Genomic DNA, 24,348 nt, shown 5'->3' with positions numbered 1-24,348 from the left:
GGAGAGGGCAGTGGCAGGGTGCCCGTCTCCCTGTGCAGTCTAGACTGGCACACCCACATGCACTCACCATTGTACTCAGGTGTGCACAGAGCAGACCCGGTCACACGCAGGTACCTGCACACTTTCACCCATGCAATCACCCACTGCCACACGTCCCCAGGCGGGCATATCATGGCCATGAGCACTGTCCCAGGGACATGGGCTCGCATGCGTACAGACACACATTCAGAATCTCCCAGGACTACCTGCATTGTCACAAGGGACCCCTGACAGCCCAGGTACCTCTCTCCCACTCACCAGGTCCTTGGGCGGCTGGGCCAGCACAGCAAAGGTGGACAGGTGCTGGCACTGGCAGCGGGTGTGGGCTGCCTGGGTCTCCAGAGTCTGGCAGCTCTCGGTGTCCCAGTCCCCGGAGCTGGCATCTCTTGGGTGGGGAAGAGGCGGAGTGAGCCCTGGGCCCAGCTCCACAGCTGCATCCCCAGTGCTGGTCACTGCCCAGATGGCTGAAACCCAGGGCACGGCTTCATCCACAAGGTGACAGGAGGGAGCCACGGGATGTGTTCTCAACCCCTCAGACCAAGGATGGCACCAAGGGACCCTCTGGGCCTGCCAGGCAGGAGCCCTTTCCGACAGGAGGGCCTGGGGCTGCACCCTTCAACTCACGCTCTGGAGTAGTCCCAGCTGGCGCAGTGAGGATCTGTGGTGCCCTGGGGAGCAGAAGACAGGAGCGCGGTCTGGCGGGAAGTGCGCCACCCCCGTACAGGTCAGAGGCTCGGCCCACCCGATGGGGCACGCGGCCTCCCCACCACACAGGCTCCTGGCTGCCCACGATGAGCTGGCCCCTACTCACGTTGATGATGTAGGAGAGCTCCACTGTGATGAGGGGCTCCGCTGGAGGCTGGGTGGGGGGCCGCACAGTCACTGTCATCACTCGGGACGTGACAGCCAGCGGGGGCCTGGGGGACAGGGCCTGAGGTCAGTTGCAGCCAGCAGGCACCCGGACCCAGTCAAAACCCTCGAAGCCACTTTGGATAGGAAGGCAGCAGCTATCGGGGCAGCCTACAGCTCAGGAGGGCCCAAGACTCCGGGTGGAGTCTAGAACTCTGTCCACCAGCCCCGAGATACCAGCCCGGCCTCTGGGAGCTACACGGATGCCTCTGAGAAGCACCTGTGCCCAGAGCCAGGCGAGGGGTCCTTGACGCACAGGCAGGCGGATCTCTGCACTCAGGCACACTCACCTGGGAGGCGGCAGGATGAGGCCGATGGTGCGGTACAGCACAGCACCGATCACAAAGTAGGAGGACTCATCAGGGTCAGCCGGGAGGAGGCGCTGGTGGGAGTGGCCTGGGCCGGGGGGCACCGTGCCTGGGCCCCTCCCCCTGCCAGGGCTGCCTGCTGCCCCCGAGGTGGCAGGCTTCCCCGGGGAGGAGAGGCTGAGCACCTCCTTGGGCAGGAAGAGGCGGTCCTCGGAGTGCCGCACCCAGTCCTTCATGCCCCGGCGGCCCCGCATGGGAAAGGTGATGTCGCTGGACACGGCAGAGATGGGCTCGCGCTGAATGCTGATGACTGCGGTGGGTGGCAGGAGGGTGAGCAGAGCCGGGAAGACACATACCAGGGGAGGTGGCCGCAGGCCCCAAGGCCGGGGAACACACACACACACACAGCAATGAACACAGGAAGGGATAGGGGAAGAAACAGAGAGAAAACTGGAATTACAGGATTAAATAATAGAGAGGGGCTCCGAAAAAAAAAAATAACAGTGACGAGGAATGGTCCCCTCACAAATCACCCCCTCCCCCGAGGTCTGGGCCCCTCCCTCCCCTGCCGGCCTCCTTGTACCCAGATTGTCTGTGACAATCAGAGAGCTCTGGAAGGCCTTGAGAGCATCGCCCACCAGATGGATGAAGTCTTCCACGACGCGGAGCAGGTGCACAGAGCCAGGGGACACCTGGGGACAGAGAGTGTGTAAGGGTCCCGGGTGAGTCTAGGTCGTGGGAGAAGCCTGGTAGCCAGTGCCTCACCTGCTGGGCATCGTCCCACTTGTCCTTATTCTCTGCATCCACCATGAAGCTCACCACCTGGAAGAAGCGCTGGGAACAGAGCAGTGACTGTCGGGGGGTCCCCGTACAGCCACACTGGCTGCTCCCCAGTGATGGCCAAGGGGGGGCCCAGCCTCCCCTTCAGTTTGCAGCTTCTCCATCCTCAGCCCTCCTTCGCCTGGCAGCGCAGGGCAGTACCTGCACGTCGTCAGCTGAGGGCACATAGGTGGCCCTCTTGAAGGTGTCAGTGACATTCCTCAGGATATCCACAGAGAAGAGCAGGTCCCCGCTGTAGTAGGTGCGCCGGGCCAGCAGCTCCTGCAGACTGCGCACCACCTGCGACATGCCCTCGCCCGCCAGCATGCGCTGCCCCTTGGCCAGGTGCTCCCGGAGCTGCAGGTGACATGGGGGCCAGTGTCACAGGAGTGTCGGGAGCCAGGACCGGACCTTGACCCATCCAGCTCCTGTCTACCCACTGCTGGCAACCAGGGTCAGAGAATGCTGCTCATAGGGGAGACAGAGCCCAGGAAAGAGACTCAGAGAGCGAGAAAATCCCAGAGATGCTTTTTAAAAAAGAGAGAAATAGCAACACCTAGAGAAAGGAGGCACTCAGATGTGCACACAGAAGATGACGAGCACAGTATGGGGACAGGTCCCTTCCTGTCCCAGGGGTCGTGCACATCTGGAGGGGAACGTGCACACTCACTCCCTAACATGAGCTCCAGATGCAAACCCACAACAAACATCCGATTACGCTGAGACAAACAGGTCAGCCATATTCGCTGACATCACTCTTACCCCAGGGCAGGCCCTGGGGACACAAAAATGATTTCATTTGTGTCCCAGCACTCTGAGCACCGGCTGGCCTCCCTGAAGCACAAGCAGTGGCAGGGGCGGGGTGGGGCGGGGCGGGGGGGGTGGTGGTTAAGAGAAGACACTCGAGAGCCAGGCCTTGAGGTCCAGCTAGGAACTTGCCAGACAAGGAGCGGCACAGCCAGGTGGACGTATGCACAGCACACACCAAGGCCAGTGGGAATGAGTGAGACTCAAGGCCCCTCCCCCCGACCCTCACCCTCCCCCACCCCCAGAGTCTGGGAAAGATCCTGCGGGGCCCAGCCCAGCAGGGCACACTCACGGACAGATACAGGTAGCGATACTCGTGGGAGATGCAGCGGGCAAAGCTGGGCAGTCCCCAGTAGGCCACCCCCTGGGCACTGAGCAGACAGCGGCGGCTGGCAGACCCTGCAGGGGGACAGGACACAGGGACGGGCGTGGGGGCTGGGCTCTCCTCGGAGAAGCTGGGGGCCCAGGTGGGGGCACACAGGGGGAGCCACTCTGCCCTTTACCAGAGGCATTGGGCGGGCACTTGTTGTAGATGATCTCGCCAGCGGCTGCCTTCTTCCACGTCATCAGCATCACGTACTCGTCCCTGCACATCTCGTGGAAGGCTGTGGGCGCAGGGCAGGGCTCAGCAGGGCCCACACAGAGCCCCCCGGCCCTGGGGTCCCACGGGCACTACCTGGACACCTCTTCTCACTGCAGGGCTTCACTTCTTCGCCGGTGCCCTCGCAGGGGTAGCCCTGCGCGCCCGTGGCCTGGCACATGCGGAAGCGGCGCTGCCACCCTGTGTCACATGTCTTGGAGCACAGGCTCCACGCGTTCCACGGCCCCCACTTGCCGTCAGCAGCTGCGGGAGAGGGGGGGCATGAGCAGCCCCAGGTGTCCCCAGGGGCAGGGCTGCCACTTGCCACCCTTGCGCTGAGAACTCACCCGGGCACTCAAGGTTGCTGCACTCCCGGGTGTCAGTGAGGGCACCCGTGCAGGTGGCCCAGGCTGGGCCCGCTACGCTGCACTTCCGGCTGCGCTGCTGGGTCCCGTTGGCACAGGACGTGGAACACGGGCCCCAGGGACCCCACTCTAGCCACTGGCCTTCCACTGCATGGGGAGACACAAGCAGGGGTGGCTGTTGAGCAGCGTGTCGTGAGGATTGGTGGGGGCAGAGCACCACTGGGAGGCCACAGGGCCTGCTTGGCACTGGGACCTGAGCCAAGCCAGACCCACTGGAATGGGGGGCGGGAAGGGAGGCTTCAGGGAGCAGGTGCTGCCCAGCCTCGTGCTGTCTGCCCGTCACCAGCACCAGAGCCCAGGACCCCCCGCACTCCGCGCCGAGGCACGAGCTCTCCTCTGGCTATGGACGTGGGCTGCAGGGGCCTCCTGAGCACCGCCTGCACGGAGGCCCAGCTCTGTGTCCTCTCCCAGTCCCACCGGCCATGGGCACCAAAGTGCCATTAACAGCAAAGCCAGACCAGGGCTTGGAAGAATGGGCACTGGCAAGCAGCCCTCTTCTGATTGGGGTCACCACATGCCAACCCCCAGGGAGGGGTGGGGGAAGGGTCACCTCCCACACTGCAGGTTCATCTCTCCAGACTCCCCAGGCTTGGTCCAAGTCCGTGGGTCCCCCAAGTCAGGGCACTGGACCTGACTACCTCCCCTGGGCCGCCCAACCCCCACCCGGCTGGGCAGTGCCCGCCTGGAAGCCCACGGGCACTACTGACCCGGGCAGGCGGCCATACTGCAGAGCTTAGTCTGCAGCTCGGGACCCTCGCAGGCCTTGCCGCCGTGCTGGGGGGGCACGCACGTCCGCATCCGGCTCCGGGACCCCCGCCCGCAGCTGCGGGAGCACAGGCTCCAGGACCCCCACTCCTCCCACACGCCGTGCACTGCAAGGAAGCACGTGGCTGGTGGCTGGGCCGCACCTTGGCCCCGCCCACTGCCAGCACCTGCCCATCCGCCCACCAATCGGGAGCTCCGCAGCTCTGTGGCGGCTCCTTATTGGCTCTGCTCTGGGAGCTGTTGCCTGGGAGGTCTCTCCTGGGGGGGCCCCCAGGCACCGCCCTTTGAGGAGCTGTGGAAGGCACAGGCTTTCAGTCCCAATTCACACAGGGCAGCCCCTGTGCACACCAGGACAGGGAGACCAGGAGCCACCCAAGAGGGGAACCAGAGGTCCTCCCCTCCTGGGGGTGAAGGAAAACCCAAGGAAGGACCCAAGAGCCATCCCAGGCCACCCCTCCCCACACTCCCCCACCCCCAATCCCTGAATCCAACATGGCAGGCCTGGGGCAAGCAGTGCCCCTCCCAGCCCCAAGCGCATGGACACACAAAGAGACACCTCTACGTGGACACTGACACAACCAAGGAGCTCACACCCTGGAGCCCAGCGTAGCCCCCAGCCGCCCCCTGCCAGCTCCTGCCACACCCCCAGGTACCAAGAGCCCTCCCCAGGTAGGCCCTGCTCTAACCCCACAGACAGACGGGAGCTGCCTTGTCCTCAGGGGAGGAGGAACAGCATCCGCTGCAGCTGCCTGCCCCTCCTCCAGTCACCACCTGTCCCATGCAGACACATGCATTCCCTCAGCAACTACAGGCGTAACAGAGAGGCTGGAGGGTCTGGGGGAGGTCCCCAGGGGAGGGAGGGGAGCCCAGGCCAGGGAGGGGATGGTCAGGGAAGATTTCGCTTGAAAAACATAAAGGAATCGGCACTGGTCTTGGATCTCGGAGGGCAGGCTGAATTTTAATAGCCAAGGCGGGGAGGGAGAGAATAAGCAACTGCAGGCAGGTGGAGCAGTGCGAGAGGGCTGGGGCAGCCAGAGCACTGGGCATGTGGACAGCGACGAGGGTAAAAGGCTGATGTGGGCATCAGCGGAGTGAGGTGCCCCGCGGGGCGGGCCCTGCGTCTTGTTCATCTGTGTCCCCTGTACCCTGCGCAGGGCTGGCATGGTGGCAGGGGTGGGGGCAGTCAAGCTTATTGACTGAAAGCACTCTGGGAGCTTCATGTGCCCGAGTCCCAGGCGGGACCTAACCCTGCAGGCAGGCGGGGTGGGGAGGACGGGCGTACCTGGGCAGGTGGCGGAATTGTTGCAGGGCCGGGTCTCCCGCAGGGGCCCGCTGCACAGGGTCCCATAGGGGGAGGACACGCAGGAGCGGGTCCGCACCTGCAGACCCTGCCCACACGTCAGGGAACACACGCTCCACGGGGACCACTCCTCAGCCGCCGGGTCGCCTAGGAGAGAGGGACAGCGTCGGCGGCAGGGGGCACCTCCCAGGCACTCAGTCTCACGGGGGTGGGGTGGCACCAGGGGGCCCCTCCTACCCTGACCCCAGGTGGCAAGGCCTCACGTGACACAGAGACACGGCTGAGCTCCAGGACACAGACAGAGACGGGCACACGCTAAGCACACATGCCAGCAGACACCACACAGTCGGGCCCCGCCACGCAGGAAGGGAGGCGGGCCCGAGTTACCTGTCTGCGCCATGTATAGCCCAGGCTCATCTGCAGACCTTGGCCACTGGGTTTTCACCTTCGGTTCCTCTTCCGGCTCCTCACCTGGAACACGGAGGTGGTGGCAGGGGCTCAGCAGAGGCCAGTTCGGTCCTGCCGCAGTGGTACAGAGTGGGCAGCCTTGCTTGCCCTCAGCTCGAGGGCCTGGAACCGACTGTGGGCGATGCTGAGAGAGCATCACGTCCTGCCCCTGCCCTACCACCCCCATTTCACAGATTAGGAAACTGAGGCTCAGAAGGCCGCACAGCACCCACCCACAGCCTCGCAACCATCTTGTCTGCCTCTTGCCTCAGCTAAAGAGGGGGCAGGTCGAAGGGGCGTGGCTGCTCGCAGAAACGAGCCCTGGGAAGGCCTGCCCATTCCTAAATCCCCTCGCTGAGAGACGGGGGCCGAGAGCAGAAAGGAAGTGGCTTGTCCGTGGGCACATGCCAGTGAGCCTGAAGCCCAGCTTCTTCCTCTCCCAGGACCGTCTCGAGGGGCAGATGAAACAGCCACACGGGGCCGCTGCGACCCCACACCCCATCCCAAGGCTACCCTGGGACTCAACTCCTGCTGGACTTTCTGCTCCCCAAAGCATAGCCCCAAAGGGCCTGGGGCAGGTGCCTACTCCCTGGACAGCAGCAGGGGCCCCAGGGGGCTCTCAGCCGCCCGGATCGCTGTGTCTGGCCTGAGCCTTGGCGAGATCGCCTGTCCCCCTGCAGGCCCCTTCCCGTGGGCACAGACCTCAGTGCAGAGCGGGGCGCCCCAGCCCCCAGACAGGCTGCTGAGCAGCAGACAGGACCAGAACAGCCTCCGGGGGTGGAGCTCAGCCCATGATGTCCCTGGATGAAAAGCTGTTCCTCACCCCAACACTGGCCCTCTCTGAGTGCCAGGTCATCAGGGAACAGGCACCGGGCGTTTGAAAGGACCTCAGAAGGCGGACCCACTCCCCCCATCCCGTACCCGGCCACCCAGTCCAGTCCAGGCTCTGCAGCCGAGGGAGTCCTGGCCAGGCTTGGAGAGTGGCCATCCGGAGCAAACCAGCTCTCTGGAGCTCAGAACTGCCACCCAGTCCAACTCATCAACTGGGGGCCTTCGCCCTCCGCCTCAGCTACCGTACCTAGCCGTGTGAGGCGAGCAGGCAGCGCCCCCTCCTGTCCCGGGCCACCTTTGGCCCCGCGCCTCCTCCTTTGAGCAGCATCTGCAGTCCCCTCCCTCCCAGCTTCACCCTGGACCTGAGGTGACAGTGCCACGCCTGGCAACCCCCTAAACCTCTCATCTGCTCAGTGTCCCTAGCTGGGGGCCTGGGGACAAGCGCCCAGGCTGCTGAAGAACCCACAGCTGGGCCAGCTGGCACCGGGACAGACTCAAGCCCAACCTCGGCTGGGCACGCAGGGCGTGTCCGTGGCCTTCTGGGCTCCGTCCACTCAGAAGCTATGCAGCGGGGGCCCAGTGCTTGCCTCCCTCTGCCACTCGCACCCTCTTCACAGCCCCCAGTTGCCCATGAAGCCAGTCCCTGGCCTGGTCCCGCACCCCTCCTCCACCTTCAGCCCTGATCAGCCCCAGGCCCCCTCCATCCCGGGGGAGTTGCCCCTGGCCCTCTGCTCCCGCCACCTTCCCGGAGCAGCCCACGGCGGGTGCTCTGAGTTCTCACCTGCCACTCACTTCTGGGCTCCCCAGCTCCTCCCCGTTAGGCGCCGCAGTCTGGCTGCTGCCCACATCTCTCTGCTGAAAGTGTTCTTGACAGAGTCATCAGCGCCCTCCTTGGCGCTACCTCCCGCGGCCGCTTGGCAGGTGCATCCCGCCTGACCCCGCGGCTGCATCTGGCCCTGCTGGTGCTTCCTGCCTTGAAATATCCCGGCTGCCCTGCCCCCTCCGGCTCTCTGGCCTCTCTGCCTCGCTTTCCCTAACTGGCAGGTGTTCCTGTGGCTTCCCACAGCAGGCACCCACACCTTGCCCTGTTCTCACTTCACATGTACCCCCCAGGCTTAAGGGACGCCCCGAGTCAGGATGCCCAGCCCCTGCCTCTCCTGTGCTGTAAGCCCATAGACCTTGCTGCCCCCTGAAACCCCTCTCCCAACCCTCAAATTCAATGCCCAATAGGATCATCATCTCCTCCAAACATCTGCCTGCTTCTCTGCTACCTTCTTAGCCTGGAAAACTCCTATTCAACCTTCAAGACCCACCTCGATGACCTCTCATCTGGGAGGCCCCCTGTAGGTCCATGGCACACTCCCCAGGAAGAGCGGGCAGCCCTCTCTTCTGCACATCTTTCATCACAGATGGTCCTGTCTTCTATCTGAAGCCCCCCCTCTCCCCACCCTGAGCCCTCTGCGGGAAGGCTATCCATGCGTCATCTCCCCAGCCCCAGCGAACGCACAGAATCCGGCCCAGACAAACATCAGTAAATGTACTCCCAAGAACACACTGCTCCTGGAATCCCCCAGCATGGCGGGGGCGGGGGTCTCTGGGCAGGGTCGTCAGCTCGGCCTGGCAGCGGCAGCCTCACAGATGTAACGTGGCAGCCCTGGCCCGAAGGCACGGCTAAGGCAGGCGGAGAGGCGGGGTTCCCGGGCGCCCACCTAGGTGGCCTCAAGCCTGACACCCGGTCACTAACAAAGGCTTTGCAGCCTACTGCAACTCCAGTGGCATCTTCTCTTCCCGCGCCTGTGTCCACCGCCGTGTCTGGGGAGCCCTCCACACACAGCCTGGCATCCAGGAGGCCCGCCAGGCAGGGCCGTGCGAGACGCCAGCCCCGCAGGCTTCCTGGGGTCCTGTGTCCTCTCCTAACCACTCACCGACCACTGCCACCGCATAACCAGCCTGTTTGAACAATCAGAACCTGGCCCAGGCCCGGCTTTTGGGTCCACATCCCAGCCTCTGGGGCCAAGCAAGAGAGGTCAAGGGCCAAGCGAGAGAGGTCAAGGCACAAGCCCGAGGCCGCACAGCAGGGCCCTGCGCTGACTGCTCCCCCTGCACCACCCCGACACAGACAGGCCGGCCATTTGTTCCCCCAGGGGGACATGCGTGCAGCACACAGGGGTAGCCCCAGCCAGGCAGGGCCCAGGACGGGTGTGAGCATCGGCCCATCACCGGCCCAGGGCTCGGAGGCTTGGTCCTGTGACTGTCAGCTTCCCCGTCTGGCTGCCCGCTGCACCACAGCTGCCCCGTGCACACGCCCCGCTGCACCAGCTGGTGACCTGAGGAGTGTTCTGGCTTGAACACGCTAACACCTTCACTGTGCACATCATCACCCCCTCAAGGGGACCCGGTGCTTCCCTAATGGAGGCAGGTGCGGCGGGATTCGAACCCAGGCCTGCCTGCCTCCAGAGGCCATGTTCTTTCCACTGAACCTTGGCGGTGCCTTCCCTGACCCCCTCAGGCCCCGAGTCTCTCCCCCACTCCACCAGGGGCCCCCGTCCTCGCCTGTGGGTCCTCAGCACAGCTGTTCCCTGCTCTGCAGCCTCCAAGGCGGTCCTCTGGGACCTCCCGCTGCCTAGCCCTCGGTGGGTCCCCACTGCTGAGCCCCTGCCTGCGTGGCCGGCCCTGCATTCCTCTCCCCGCCAGGCGGCCTGGCACGCTGGGCCAAAAGAAAGGGCCAGGTTCTGGAGCCTGGCTGAGGCGGACCTGGTGCCTGGTTCTGCCTCCATGTTGCTGTGTGCCCCTGAGCGAGTCACCTCACCTCTCTGAGCTCCAGATTCTTCACCTGGAGGCAGCAATGACACTTCCTACCACACAGGCTCTCTGTGAGAATTAAATGAAACAGGAGGCACTGTGGCCCAGCGGGGCGGGCCTCTGCCTGCAGTGCCAACACCTCACACGCACGCTGCTCCACTTCCCATCCAGCTCCCTGCCCGTGCGCCTGGGGAAGCAGAAGGTGGCCCAAGTGCTTGGGTCCCTGCCACCCATGTGGGAGACCCGGATGGAGCTCCTGGCTGCTGGCTTCGGATCAGCCCAGCCCTGGCTGTTGCGGCCATCTGGGGAGTGAGCCAGCAGATGGAAGACCTGTGTGTGTGTGTGTGTGTGTGTGTGTGTGTTTCTCCCTCTTTCTTTATAACTCTGCCATTCAGATAGAATATTTTTTTTCAAATGAAGCAAGAGATGTGGGCAACACAGAGCACAAAAAGCTCTCAGTGAAAAGATGCCGACCCTTCTGGTTTCCCCTGGAATATGCAAATCCTTTCCTCCCTCTGTTCCCTCCCTTTGGAATATCCTTCCCTCCATCTCAATCTGCCAAAATCTTCTCTCTGACAAATGCCACCTCCTCCAGGAAGCCTCCCTAGGCTGACCACCAGGGGTTTGGCTATGCCAGCCCCCTTGTCTGTGACCCAGTCCTCAGGCTGCCATCAGCTGTGAATATCCTAGGCTCATCCCTCCTTGGGGCCCTGAGGAAGGGTCTCATCTCCCACACCCCTCTGGCATACGGGGCCCTGACTGTGGGCATTCAGCAAGCATGGACCAGACATTCCTGGGGGTTCCCTTGCCTCAACTGCACAGGGGCTACTTTGTCTCAGCCCTGGTGCTGGCAGACGGGTGGGCGCAGGTTCTCTGTCTCTTGAGGACTGCAGACACCCCTGTGCTGTGCTCCAGAGCTGCCCCCCAAACTCCTCGTCCTAACTGCAGCAGTCACAGCCAGCAAGGCCAGCGCCCGCACGGGGAGACGGCGCTGCGGCGCCCAGAGCAGTCCTCCTTCCCAGGGCCCTCTGCTCCTGCCCCCAGCCATGGCAGACACCCACTGACCCCCCTCAAAGCACAGCTCGGTCACATCCCCCCACGGCTCCCCACCCCCCGCACCGCTTCCTACACCCCACCATGTACCCCACAGCGGGAGAGGGCCGTGGTTTCTGAAAATCCCAGGCTCTGTCCATCCTGGCAGCCCAGGGCCACTGGGGAGGCCAGCCCCCAGAGGCTGACACACCTGCCCGGCCTCCCTTGAGAGCTAGCTGGGTGGGTGCCTGCCACCTCCCACCATGTGGCCAGATCTGACTCAGCCTGTCCCCTCCACGACACTCAGTTTCTTGCGGTCCTAGAGGCCCGGGCCAGCAGGAGACGGCCCCAGTGGCCTGCAGGCAAGCCCCAGTCCTGCGTCCCTCGGCTGGGGCTACCGGCCGGCTCCTCCCTCTCGGTCCAGCCCCTGCCTGGCAGGTTCCACGCCTCCAATGCCCTTGCACCGCTGCCTCCCTCTAGCTCACGGGCGTCCCCTCAGGGAGGAGTGGCCTCAGGTGGCTCACAGAGGTTCCCTCCCTGGTCTACCCGAAGCACGGTGACCACGTGCCAATTTGCCTGCCCTGGCCCTCCATAATGAACAGCACCTACCTCCTGCCCTTCATAACCTGAGAAGCGTCCCAGATTGGATAAGTTACACGGTCACCTTATTTCCAGCCTTTTTAACCGCGAGAGGGACGAGGTCCCCGCACATGCTAATTCCCCTAACACACACGGAGGCGCTAAGAGCGGCCTGCTGCCCTTAAATAACGCCGTGTTGTTTTCCCTGTGTGTGTTGTTTCTTTACGTATCTTCTACTCCAGATAAGTGATAGCCTTTCTGTCCACGGCACAAAATCTCTTTTCAATATATTCAACATTAGAAGTGATTCAATTTAAAGAGAAATTTCACAGGCCAGTGAATTCCTATTCACTCCTCAAAACCCAACTCAGAATCAGTTCCTGGAGAGGGCCTCCCCCAGCCCCCTGCGGGTTTGTGCCCTGCTCTCTTCCTCCTTGCCACGGGGCACATGCGCAGAGGTTCCTGGTGCACGAAACCCCGGTGCCCGGCGACTCTTTCCTACGGACCACCTGTGGGCCGGGTGCTGTGCCGGGTGCCTACCCCCGGCCTTTTGCTTAACCCGCCACTGCTCTGCTCTGCGCATTTTACAGTCGGTGGGGGTGGGGGTGGGGTGAGGCAAGTTGTCGACAGTCACACAGCAGTGGGGTCCGGGTGACTCCAGGCAATGACCTTGACCACTAAGCACTGGTGACCACTCTGTCCCGCCGAGGGGCACCAAAGCATACGCCTCCCACCTCACACACTCAGCACCGACCGGGGGCCCAGTGCAAACTCCACTCCGACCAAGACACGAAGACGTGCGCAACGCGGTGGTTGGAGCTGGGTCCCTGCTGAGACTCTGCAGGAGTCTGCACCCCATGCCCCGGGGCTCCAGCCACACAGACCCAGACTGCGAGGCCCTTCCTGAAAATGGTGGACTAGGCCTTCCTCCACAGGCGGCCTCTCGCTGTGAGCCCCACCTGACAGGCAGGCTACACAAAGGCAAAGGGCCGTGGAGGCGCGGAACAGCCCAGGGACGGTGAGGAGCCGGCCGGGAGCGAAAGCAGAGAACACCCAGCTGCAAGGACCAGGGCGGAGGCGCTTGAACGCCGGGCTGAGGAGTTCGGGCAGCGCTGGGGAGTCGCTGGGGCCTGGGAGTCCCAAGGCCCCAGGCGGGGCAGCACCTTGTCCAAGTCCCGCAGCAGCAGTGGCAGAGAGGGGGAACGACCCGGCTGTCTCCCAGGAACCGACCCCAGGCTCACCTGATGGCTACACCACAAGAACGGAGCCTGGATGACGGGGAAGGTGAGCGGGCAGCATCCGGCCATGTGTGGGACGGTGCACCTGTGGGGAGGTAGGGAGTGCAGCAGGGAACGGGAGCACTGACGAGGGGCCCCTTTCTCCCGAGTGTCTCTCGGCACAGCCACGGCCAGTGCCTCGGCCCTCGGAACTGCAGGGTCACTGAGCGGGACGCCCGGCGGGCTGGCAGGCAGCCTCGGGAGCTGGCATTGCCTCCGCCGGCCTCCGTGCCCGCCCTCCGCCGAGCGCCTTCCTGCCTGCCTCCCCTTCCTTCTTCCTCTGCCCCCACTTAACAGATTGCGGCAGCAAGATGGCACAAATTTATGGCTCAACTCACCAAAAATAACAAGAGATCTATCAAAGGCAGTTTGCGTGAAATTAACAGGCGCCTGTACCCTCTTGTCAAGAGCACTCGGCTCTGAGGCAGGCCCAGGTGCCCCGCTCAGCCACTGCCCACCAGCCCCCGGCCTCTTTGCTCTTCCGGTACCACCCCAAGGCCGCCCTGCTGGGCCTCACTGTTGGTCCTCCTTGGAGGTGCCCTGGAGCGGGTGAAGGCCGCTGCCCTGCCCCGGCGCCTGGCTGAGGGGCCGCACGGGGGTCTCACACTGCCCACTCACCACCACCCTCACGCTCTCACTCGACCTGGAAGTCTGGAGGGCAGCCCACTCCGCTGCAGCCCCATGGGGGAGGAGAAAGGGGAGGCACGGACAGCGTGCCCAGGGTTTGGGGAAGGTGTCAGCGCACAGAGTACTCCAGGCCCCGACAACACCACGGACCCTCAGACCCGCCTGCACGTGGTCGTGCGCATGCCGCCTCTCGCACCAGCAGAGCTGGGCGGGAGGGGGGAGGTGGCAGAGCGGAAGAGCCTCTGCCGCCTGCCAGGGTAGAGGAAGGGGCTGTGCCAGCACAGCTCTGGGCACCAGTGAACACCACGTGAGCCCATGTATGACAGTGGATGCCACATCGCCGCGTGCCAGCCCCCCGGGGGCCCTCCCTGAAGAGCCAGTGCACAGCCACGTGCCAAGGAGCACAGGAGAAGAGCAGAGGTCAGACTGGGGCCAGCTGGGAGCTCCAGCTCAGAGGTGACACCAGGCCTACTGCCCGGGAAAGACCTGGCACCCAATCCCCCACCTCGGGTCCCAGAGGCCCTGCAGAGGTTCTGATGATGGTGCCCTTCCTGTCGCCAGCCCGCTGTGACCCTCAAAGACACCCCAGCGGCTATCAACCAAGTCTTGCTTCCGGCTTCCCCCAAGCCCAGCTGGCCGCTGCTGGCTCCATGCTCCACGTGGCAGCCTGCCCAGATGGTGCCCGCCCGTGAGGGCAGAGCCTTGCTGCGTCCACTGCAGACCACTGGGCCCACAGACCTCAGGGAAAGCCAGACAAAAGAATCTGCCCTCAGCTGAGCAGGATGGGGGAGGCCCCCGCCGAGTGACAGGCAGCGGCGGCCAGGCAGGAAGAACCATAAACCTCCTGATATACGCCCGGCACTCTCCGCCGATGTTCGACAAAGAAGCGAAATTCAATTTCTTCCTGCAGGCACTAAATCCCAGGCCAGCCTCCAGGGCCCGTAACCTGCCCACGGCCTGGCTGTCACTCCGACAGCTTCATCGACCTGGTGGAGGCCAAGCTGGCCTGGGAGAGAGGCCACGGCAAGGCCACTGGGCACTTGCTGTACAAGGGCACCATGCCAGGTGTCTCACAGGGGAGGCCAAGGAGGTCCCCCTCCAGAGCCCTGGAAGAGGGACTGTCCATGGCACCTGTCACCTCCAATTAGCTCAGACAGCTCCCCACGTTACCGAGAAACTGACCCTTCCCGATAAATAATAAATAAATAAATAAATAAATAAATAAATAAAAAGATCCACTTGAGTAGCAAAGACAGCGCCAAAGCCCAGGGCTGCGGCCTCCAGAGAAGGGCTGGGGACAGACCACACCCTCTGACACTCCCGGCCACCCTGGTACCTGCCCCTGCCAGCTTGGAACACACTCAGTGAGATCAGCTAGTTCCCGGTGTCCCACAAGGGAAAATGGAGGCCCAGAGAGAGGGGAAGGGCCTCCTCGCTGTCCAGACCCGAGCCGGGCACCGGGCACCGGACCCCAGACCTGCCTCCCTCCCACCACCATGTCTGCGGCCCTGCTGCCTGCCGGTGGCCCAGTGCATTCAGCAGGCACGCGGGACCCAGCCCAGGGCTTGGGGCCTTCAAGCCGCAGGAAGCAGGGTCGGTGGATGGCAGCCGTGGCCGAGGGGGCTGGGGTGGGGGTGGGAGCGGGCAGGACTCGAGGGCTCGTGGAGCTTTTGCCCAGTCAGCAGGAAGCTCCAGCAGCTGGCGGACTCGGCCCCAGAAGACACAGGCCCAGAGCGGGGAGACGGGGGACGCTGGGAGCTGAGCCAGCCCAGGCCTCCGAGGCAGCCTGGGAGCTCAGGCACGCTCTTCCTCGCCTCCCTCTGACCCTGGGGCTGCTGCCAGAATCCCTGACCCATGTGGGCAGGAACACATCCCCGCTCGCTGCCTCCTCCAGCCTCCAGGCAAACTTGTCAGCTCGCAGTGCCAGGCCCTGCCACGGTCACTCCCCGCTTCGGGCCCTCCCCGCCCGCTCCTTTGGCTCTCTCACTTCCGCCTGTCCAACAAACCTCTGCTCCCACAGCTGCCCAGTTAGGGGGTTCCCTCCCTGGGTTTGCACATCATTCTGCATGGCCTCACCTGCGTCCCCCACCCACCCCCAAAGACTGCAAAGCCTCCGAGAGTGAGGTCTCACCCCAGTGCAGCTCAGTGACCCCTACGTCTGGGTAAGGCTGAGCGGAGAGGTGACATCGCCAAAGGACTGCAGGGACGGCCCGGATCTGCCAGGATGGCCGCCAGCAAACACACCTCCCCACTCCCAGCCCCGGGGCCCACCTGAGCCCCTCTCAGACTCACCGTATCTCATCTCGGTGGTGAACAGGTCATTGCTGCTCCCCGAGTGCAAATCGGCTTCAGCAGGCGGGGCTGGGCCCCCGGGCACCAGGGCATTGGACAGGGTGTGGGCAGCAGGAGGACCCGGAGGCGTGGTGGCGGTAGCGGTGGTGGTGGTGGTGGTGGAGCCGGCCCCTGCCTCCCCAGGGCAGCTGCAGCCTGGCTGGGCAAAGCCGCAGGCCCGGCCGGCCGCGCGGCCACACTCCTCGCTCCAGCGGCAGAGCACGCCGCAGGTGAACTGGCTGGAGTTGTTGTTGTTGATGAGCAACACCTCCACGAAGCGGAAGGCCAGGGCGGCGGGTGCCAGCAGGCGCGGGGCCTCGGAGGGCTCGGCCGACAGGCACAGCTGCACGAAGTTCTTGTCGAAGTGCAGGAAGGTAAAGGGGCCCGAGCCGCCGCACAGTTCCAACCCCGCAGCCGCTGCCTCCTCGGCTGCCGCCGCCTCCTCAGCCGCTGCCACTGCCTCCGGCCCCTCCTGGGCCCCCACCTGCTCGGAGCTGGGCCGCAGGCAGGTGAAGTTGACCAGGTAGTGGTCCAGCGGCAGCAGGCGGGGGGCGAAGTGGGTGCACACCTGCTCCTGGCGGTTGAAGCGCAGGTAGAGGGAGTACTTGGTGGGGTCAGGGTTCTCCAGGGTCCAGGAGCAGCCCGAGGCGATGGTGGGAAAGAGGTCCTGCAGCGAGAAGGCCCCGTAGAGCACACCCGAGGCCAGGGCGGAGCAGGCACTGGGGGCAGGGTCGAAGGCGGCGGCCAGGCGCAGGGACAGAATCACAGACAGTAAGAGGGGACAGGCTGGGGTCATCCTATGTCCCTTGCCCTGTGGAGAGAGACAGGGGTCACAGCCAGCCTGGGCAGTGGGAACCTCCTGCTGCCAGCTGCAGGGAGTGGGCCTCAGGGCTAAGAGCACGCTCTTTTCTGTCCACCTGTGAGATCGCAGACAAGGGACTCGACCGCTCCGGGCCTCAGTCTGTTGCTCCATAAAATGGAGCCGCGACAGTACCTCACTGGCAGGTGGCCTGGGAGGGTGGCATGAGCTTAGGCGAGGGAGTGGGCTCAGGAGGGTACCCGGCACCTGCGAGGCCCACAGGAACCTTCAGTGTCACCACAGCCTCACACTCAGATCCAGCCTCATTCGCCACAAGCGCTGCTCCCGCCCCAGGGTGTCGTGATCAGCCGCGGGGCGGGGCACGCGGAATCCACTGGTGACTGTCAAAGCCGTGATGTCCGACGACAGTGATCGGCGTTTTTATACATCAGAGCAATTCAAGGTTATTCCCAGAACAATGTCGTGCTCGCTCACTTCACCGGGTGGGCGAGAAAGGGGTGGAGTCACAGCCTGTGTGCCAGAGACAGAGCACACCCTGAGCCTGCCCACAGCAGAGCACTGCCAGTGTCAATGTCATATTTATCATGGCTGCTCCCAGCTGGAACAAGAGGGAGAGGCGCTGGACTTGAGCCCCAGTGCAACGAGCTGCCAACTTCCCCCCCTGCAAAACGGGCACAATAATTCCCCTCTTCCCCTCCATGGCATTACGCTCGGAGGCCTGGCTCAGGGCCCACCACTCCAGGGAAAGCCACCAGCCTGCTGTGACCTCGACCCTTTCCCCAGGGCTCGCCTCACCAGGGTGTCTTCCGGCTCCTAAGGGTGACTTCTGCCTTCCCTCCAGGTGTGGGAGGGCACCCAGGGGCAAGCGCAGTGGGTGGGGAGGGCACCCAGGGGCAAGTGCAGGGGGCGGGGAGGGCAAAGCTGCAGGTGCTCTCCCACCATCAGGTCAGGGCAGAGCCACTGCCCACAGCACCCCACCTCCACTCCACCCACCCAGAAAACAGAGTCTGGCCCACGGCCCCGCGCTTGAAGGGACCCACACAGCCTCGTTGTCCCCCGGAGGCACAGCTCGCAGCACTCCTAGCTGCTCAAAGACCGGCTCAAGATCACAGGAGAGGGACCCAGCCTGAGTGCCCCCTCGCCCACCAGGTCAGGGCTTCTCTCTCCTCCATCCAGAGCCTCCTGCTCCCTCCCTGTGCTAATCACTCAAGATGCAGGCCAGATGGGCAAGCTACTAGTTCTGGGAGCGGAATCACAAACACAGGAGAATTCACAGGTGTGGCTAGATTCTCCCAAGACACAGCTGCTCCCGGGGGACAGATTTCCCCTTGGCTGTTCAGGAGTCTAAACAGTGAGAGGAGGGAGGAGAGGAATGGGAACCCCAGCATCCCAACTCCTGCGCGGCACCCACAGAGCTCCCCAGCCCCCAAGCCCACATTCCCACACGCTGCACCGGGGAGCCAGGCCCAAGCCCCAGGTGCAGGCGAGTCCCTGGACCTCCCCAGCCACCCATGCGGTGAGCAGATGATGATGAGACAGGTAAAGCTCCAGGCAGGCCCAGTCACCATTCAGTGGCCCCACCCTCCTCCAAAGACTTGCAATTATTCAGCAGGAGCCAGAGCAGGCTGTGTTGTGCATCCCCTGAGCCCCCTCCTCAGAGGTGAAAAAGGGACAGGATCCCTGGCCCTCCTCACCCCATATCATGCCTGGCCCAAACTGTTCAGCCTGCCCAGCCTGCCGCAGCACCAGCGAAGCCAGCGGCTGATGATGACTGACATCCAATCCCCCCGCTGCCCCCAATTATTTTTAAGCAGGCTGCAAAATTCAGGCCATGGCTGCGGCGCTGTGGAGGGGAGGGGGGCTCATTATAACTGGCCTCCCCTCCCCCCTTAGAGCAGGGAACTGTCCCTATACACACACCCCAACCTACATAGGCCTGTGCCCCAAAGACACACACACAAAAGCAGACATGTGCAGAAAGACATTCACACGCGTCCCACATATGCACACAGATGTGCACAAAAATGGGTGCAAACCACTGGCGCATGACCTCACATGCACTCAGGTGTGTGCAGTCACGTGTGCCCAGGTGTAGTCAGACGGCTGCACACACACATTCCTGAGTGTGAACACACAGGTGTGTCGGGCCCTCTGAGGCTCAGCACATGATACTACTACCTGGGTCTCTGCTGCTCCCTCCTCCACACAGCTCCCTCCCCAAGCCACCAATACCCATGGCTCAGAGCCTCAGACCAGCTCCTCCAGAACAGAGCCAAGCCCAGCGTCCTTCCAGGCACCCTGGGGCCTCCCCTGAGGAGGGATGACCCTCACTGTCCTGCCAGAATCCAGGACCTTTTAGGAGACACTTTCACGTCACTTCCCAACCCTCAAGATAAAGACCCACACGGAGTCTGAAAGGGGCCTGGATTCATGCAAGAACCTCCTGGGAGTGTGTGGTCAGGGCCCGTCCTCCTGGGGAAACACCCGGAGCCCCTCGTGGGTAGCGCAAGTGGTTATCAGCCATGACGAGCCTTTCCGAGCCTCAGTCTCCCTCTCTGAGAAATGGGAGACCACGACCCCGCCCTCGGCGCTGCTTTTCACCTCATTCAGCCTGGGCACAAGCTCCCAGCCCAGAGCCTGGCCCAGGGTAAGCTCCAGGGAGTCCCCCCAGCCCTCTCTGCCTCCTCACAAGCCTCCCCTCCGGCCTGCTGGGGTCCTTGGGAAAGTGGCTTTGGGTTGGACCTGGAACAGGGCCTTTGCCACTTCCAGCCAGGTGAAGCCCACAGCCTCCCGGCACACAAAAGCTAGGGAGGCGAGAGCTGGAAGTCAGCTTGGAGGAAGAATCCCGGATCACAGGAGGCTGATGGAGAGGAGCCCCCAGGCCTCCTCCCCAGGGCCTGTCTGTGCTGCTATGGCTGAGGAGCTGGCCCGCTCAGGGCCCCTTTCAACACGTGCCCACGCCTCCCCACCCCGGCAACCCAAGGACCCCACTCGGCTCAAGCAGGCTCAGGACTCCTTTCTCCGACCCCACAGGAATGGTCAGCCTCCCGCTCACCATCTGGGCCAGATAAAGGAACCCAAGGCTTTCCCAGCGAGGATCCAGACAGGATTGGGCAAGAGGCAGGAGGTGGGGAATGTCGCGTGGGGCACCTCAGGGCCACGGCCGGGTCTTCAGAATCCCCGGGATTGGGTCCCGTCGGCCAGGCCAGCGGCGAGCAGGGACGCCGGCGGCGGCGGGGAGCCGGGAGCCCCTGCCGCGGGCGGGGGAGGGGCGGCGGGTGGGGGAGGGGGCGCGGCGACGCGCACATCCGTCGCGTTTATCCACCTGGCAGCTCCAATTCGCCGGCCCGTCACTCACCCTGCGCCTCCCGGGTGCTTGCTGCCGGCCCGAGCTCAGGCCGCCACGCAGACGGGGACCCCCACGTGCGGCCTCCGGATTCCCTGGCCATGCACCGACCGAGGGGCAGGGTCCTCAGGGATCCCTCTTCCCGGAGCCCGGGCACCCAGGAGGGCGCACACCCTCCATCGTGCCTGGGGGGGTGGGGGGGCGGGGGTTGGTGCTAGTGGGCGAGGCCACGGGTAGGGGGCGACCCCCTCCCTGCAGCCAGACGGGGAGCTCTGGGGGCCTCTTGCACGCCACCAGGAGGAGAAGGCGGGCAGAAGCCAGAGGGGACCGAGGGGCGGCCCCCTGCCCCTGGGGGCGGAGCCGAGCGGGCCACAGGGGAGGGGGCGGTGACTCAGCCGCCCTCTGCCCGCCTCCCCGGAACTTTGCAGCAGCTGGAGCCGCCGTTGCTACAGGAACCGAAAGCTTTTGTTCGCCAATGTCAGTGCTGTCCAGGCAGGCGGGTGGCTGGGAGGCTGCCACTCCACGGGGGGACCCAGGTCCGGCCACACTGCCCAGAACTCTTCCAGCTGAGCAGAACGTCGCGGGTTCGAGCCCCCTCCCTCCCCTTCACCAGCGGCTCCCAGATCCAGGCTCCTTGGAACTCCGGTGGCCCTGGGGCACAGCTGCCCCTAACTGCCCTGGGGCAAGAACTGCCCTACGAAAGTCCTGCTGCCGTGGGTCAGTCGGGGGCCCCTCTGTGTCTCAGTGAAGAATTTCCGCCACCCCCAGAATCCCCTAAGGAGCAGCCTACCTTTGAGGGGACCTGTCTTGCGTTTCTTCTCTGGGCTGATCCCACCTCCCCAGCCTCTACACTTGAACCAGGACCTGGGACCTTGGCCCACAGTTCACAGATGAACCACCTGGCCAGAGCTGGTCCCACAGAGGTCCAGTGGGATGCTACAGGACCAGTGGGGTGGTGCAAGTCACTGGCTCCCTGGCCCCATCCTGAGGGGCTGAAGGTATTTTCCTGCCTTTATGATCCTGAGGGCTGGAGTGAACACATCAGAACCCAATTTGCATTTCTACTCTGGGATGAAGAGTGGAGAGGGGCCTGACCTTGGCCTTGAAGAGCAGCAGCCCAACACACATCATGTCTGAACATCGCTAGGTGCTGGACATTCTATACGCATTCTCCCAAGACCTCTGATCCAATCCACGGAGGGTCTGCTGAGGCTCGGAAGGGTTAAGGAGCTTGCCCGGCTGGCACAGCTGTTGGGTCCAGTTCACCTGCCCCAAAGCGGAGTTCCTTCCTACTCACTCCGCTGCACTACCTGGGAGGGTGGCGGGGAGGGAAGGGGACAGAGACCAGCTGGGAGGGTGGCAGGGAGGGGACAGAGACCAGCTGGGATCTCCTTTTGTGATGCCACGAGCAAACACAGCAGACAAGACCCTGCCTTTCTGAGGAGGAATGGGGGAGGAGTGCACCAGGGGAGGGGAACAGGGAAGAGGGGAAGATCTCTTCCAACAGCCTCCGTCCAGGAAAGCCCCTCCCTCACTTCCCAACCACCAGCACCAGCGCAGGCCCTGGGCAGGGTCCACGGTGAACCCCTCCCCTGTGGCAGTGCAGGGGTCACTGCCTGGGGCCTGCTCTGTCCCAGAGTCGGGTGGTTTTCCCCACAGCCTCCTCCATGCCCAAGACAGTGCCCACACTTACCCCCACCCCCCTTATGGGAAATGCCATGGAGCAGACAGACAGGGGCTCCCTGGGGACACCTGCCCAAGCCTCAAAGGGCCCAACCGGACGGACCTGGGGTCTGGGCCTGATGGCTCCAAGGAGTCCTGACTTGCTGCTTGGGATAAGCCCCCTTCCCCCCACCCTCGGAGCATATGGCCTGGCCATCAGGAGTGTCTGGGCACCGGTCCTCACCCACCCATCTCCTCTCCCCAGGGACTTCCCAGCGCCAGTCCTGCAGCCACCGCGAACGCTTGGGCTGCGGAAACCGGGGTTGCTGGCGGGAGAAGGGGCGGTGGGTCCGGGACTGCGGGCAGGGGGCGCCAGAGGACGCCCAGGGGCCCGGCCGGCAGCTGGCGAGGCGGGCAGGCGGGTGGCATCTCTCAGCCCGGCGCCCCTCCCCCCCAGCGGGCTACAGACCGGTCGCCCGCTCTGCACTGGCCACGTCTGTGCCCTCTGACCGAGCCGACTGCGGGAGTGGCCGCCAACTTCACAGCCTACAACGCCCCAAAATCATGCTGGCCCCCAAGGCTGCGGGAGGGTGCGTCTGGTGCCTGGCTCTATACGGGGGGGGGGGGGGGGGAGGGATGGGGGATGGACACATAGACTCTGGCCAAAGATGGACCCGGGAGTCAGGGATGTGGGACCAGTCGAGATTCCGGCTAGAGGGGAGGGGGCTTGGAGCAGACGGGGGGGACACGGCCCCAGCTCTATGCTGGGGGAGGGGTCTTGCAGCAGAGATTGGCGAGGGGAAGGCGGCACTCTGGGCAGATATGGGGGGGCACTCGGGACAGAAATAAAGGGGGAGCATGGTCGAGGTACAGGCGCGGGGGTGGACAGGAACTCGGCTGGAGGAGAAAGGGAAAAGGGAGGACTCCGGCAGAGCCCAAGTAGAGGAGCGGGGCAGGGGCCGGCATCCAAACTGGGAGAGGTGGGGGTCCGGAGAGGGGGCACTGGCGAGCTGCAGGTTGGAGAGGCTGTCCTCAAGGTGGGGGGCGCATCACCCGGATCCAGGCCGAGGCACTGGAAGACTTGAGACGACGGGGAGGCACAGCCGGGTTCAGGATTCCGTGGGAGGGAGGCTTTCATAGCAGGGTGATGGGGTCGGTCCAGGCGCGGGGAGGGGATGGGAGAGAATCACCAGAGTCTGAGGTGGCCTCGGCCCCAGGCTTGGGAGTTCCCAAAAGAATGGGGTTGGGTGGGTGAGCGCTACACGGACTCAGTTCGGGCCGGGGAAGAATTCAACAGAGACCAGCTGGGAGAGCGCCCCGAGTCCCGGCCGGTGCGGAAACTCAGGACCGCGCCAGGAGGACTCGGTGCAGGGCTGGGTCGGGGTCTCGGGCCGAGCACTCACCTGGGCGCCGTCAGCAGCAGGAGCGGGGGCTGGCGCTGGCGGAGGCGGCCACGGGGCGCAAGTTTGCCATCCCTAAGGCGGGGGCCGGGCCGGGCGCAGGGCAGCTCGCTGCAGCCGCGCGGAGGGCCGGGGCTCCCGCTCCGCGGAGCGAAGGGTGCAGAAAAGACGCCGCGGAGCAGCGCGGGGCGGGCGGGCGGGCGCCGGGCCGGGCGCGGGCTCCCGCCGCCGCTGCCGCCGCCGCCGCCGCCGCCGCCTCCTCCTCGCCGCGCCGCCCCCCGCTCCCCCGCCCCGAGCACCGCCCGCGCCGCGCGCCGCCTCCTATTCGCGGGCGGTGGCCGCAGCCCCAGGCTCTGCGAGCCGGTGCCGCATCCTCCTTGGCATCCGAGCGCCGCCGCCGCCGCCGCCGTTGCCGAACCGGGTTCCTCCGGCCGCTCCGGCCGCTCCGGCCACTGCCCGCAGCGCGCGCCGGGCCGAGTGACGGCCGAGGCGGGACGCGGCGCCTGCGCGGGCCGGGCCCGGGAGGGGGCGCGCGCCAGGCCGGGCGCGAGGAGCCGCGGGAGAAGGGGCGGGGGGCGGGGGCGACGCGCGCCGCCTCCTGTTAAAGGGGGAGCAGCGCCAGCAGAGCCGAGCGCGCCCTCCCCCTCCCCGCTCTGGGCCCCAGGCGCCGGCGCGGGAGAAGCCCCGGGTAAGCCCCCGCCCCGCCCGCCGCGGCCTCCTGGGCCGCAGGATGAGGCGATCCGCGACGCCCCTCCAGCCGTACTCCAGGCCCGAGGCATCGCGCGCAGCTAGGGTCTCCCGGGCCCTGGGGACTGAAGCGCTCGCCCCCTCGTGTGCCTTGCATATTGCATGTCGCTGTGGATGCAGGTGCCATTCGTTGCGCTGAACTTTGCATATGCATACAGGTGCCCTACGTGTGCACTGCAATGTTGCCTGGCTCCCGTGCGTGAGAGGGCTACATAGGGTACCAGACTATTAACATGTGCTCTGGCCCTGAACGCATGTTTGCTTGTTCCTGTGCCTAGAGACACTCTGTGTCCAAGCCTACAGGTGCCACACGTGTGCTAAGTGCTGTGGGTAACTTGTACGTAGGAGCCACGTATGTACACTGCAGTGTGGCACGTTTGCTGCATTCTCTGCTGTAAACTCTGCAATGTTGCATGTCCCTAGGCACGGGGATGCTACACGTGTGCCATATATTACATGTTTCCTGAGTCCCTCTCTATTCCCACTAGTGCCTTT

At 64.5% G+C, this 24,348-nt stretch overlaps 1 protein-coding gene across 15 annotated transcripts in view; it reads right to left on the bottom strand.

Moving 5' to 3' along the window:
• The window catches only part of ADGRB2 (adhesion G protein-coupled receptor B2), a 33,264-nt gene extending 9,650 nt beyond the window's left edge, over nt 1-23,614 (bottom strand). For 3 of the 15 annotated variants that reach the window (XM_070078854.1, XM_070078856.1, XM_070078858.1), the window contains exons 1-15: nt 23,110-23,613; nt 15,840-16,689; nt 6,340-6,423; nt 4,595-4,759; nt 3,810-3,974; nt 3,559-3,726; nt 3,386-3,487; nt 3,175-3,281; nt 2,238-2,432; nt 2,022-2,090; nt 1,840-1,948; nt 1,239-1,566; nt 851-956; nt 664-707; nt 298-424 (exon numbers count right to left, since the gene is read on the bottom strand). In XM_070078854.1, the coding sequence (XP_069934955.1) occupies nt 298-424; nt 664-707; nt 851-956; nt 1,239-1,566; nt 1,840-1,948; nt 2,022-2,090; nt 2,238-2,432; nt 3,175-3,281; nt 3,386-3,487; nt 3,559-3,726; nt 3,810-3,974; nt 4,595-4,759; nt 6,340-6,423; nt 15,840-16,674 (2,604 nt within the window). In that variant the 5' untranslated portion in view covers nt 16,675-16,689; nt 23,110-23,613. Of the gene's footprint in view, nt 1-297; nt 425-663; nt 708-850; nt 957-1,238; nt 1,567-1,839; nt 1,949-2,021; nt 2,091-2,237; nt 2,433-3,174; nt 3,282-3,385; nt 3,488-3,558; nt 3,727-3,809; nt 3,975-4,594; nt 4,760-5,934; nt 6,100-6,339; nt 6,424-12,884; nt 12,958-15,839; nt 16,690-20,056; nt 22,288-23,109 lie in introns of those variants that run through there. The other 12 variants (XM_070078850.1, XM_070078852.1, XM_070078855.1 and 9 more) reach the window with 10 other exon arrangements.
• Between the last annotated feature and the right edge of the window lie 734 nt (nt 23,615-24,348).

This window comes from Oryctolagus cuniculus, chromosome 7, assembly GCF_964237555.1.
Source record: "Oryctolagus cuniculus chromosome 7, mOryCun1.1, whole genome shotgun sequence".
Lineage (NCBI taxonomy): Eukaryota > Metazoa > Chordata > Mammalia > Lagomorpha > Leporidae > Oryctolagus > Oryctolagus cuniculus.
This window is presented reverse-complemented; position numbering and strand designations above follow the sequence as displayed.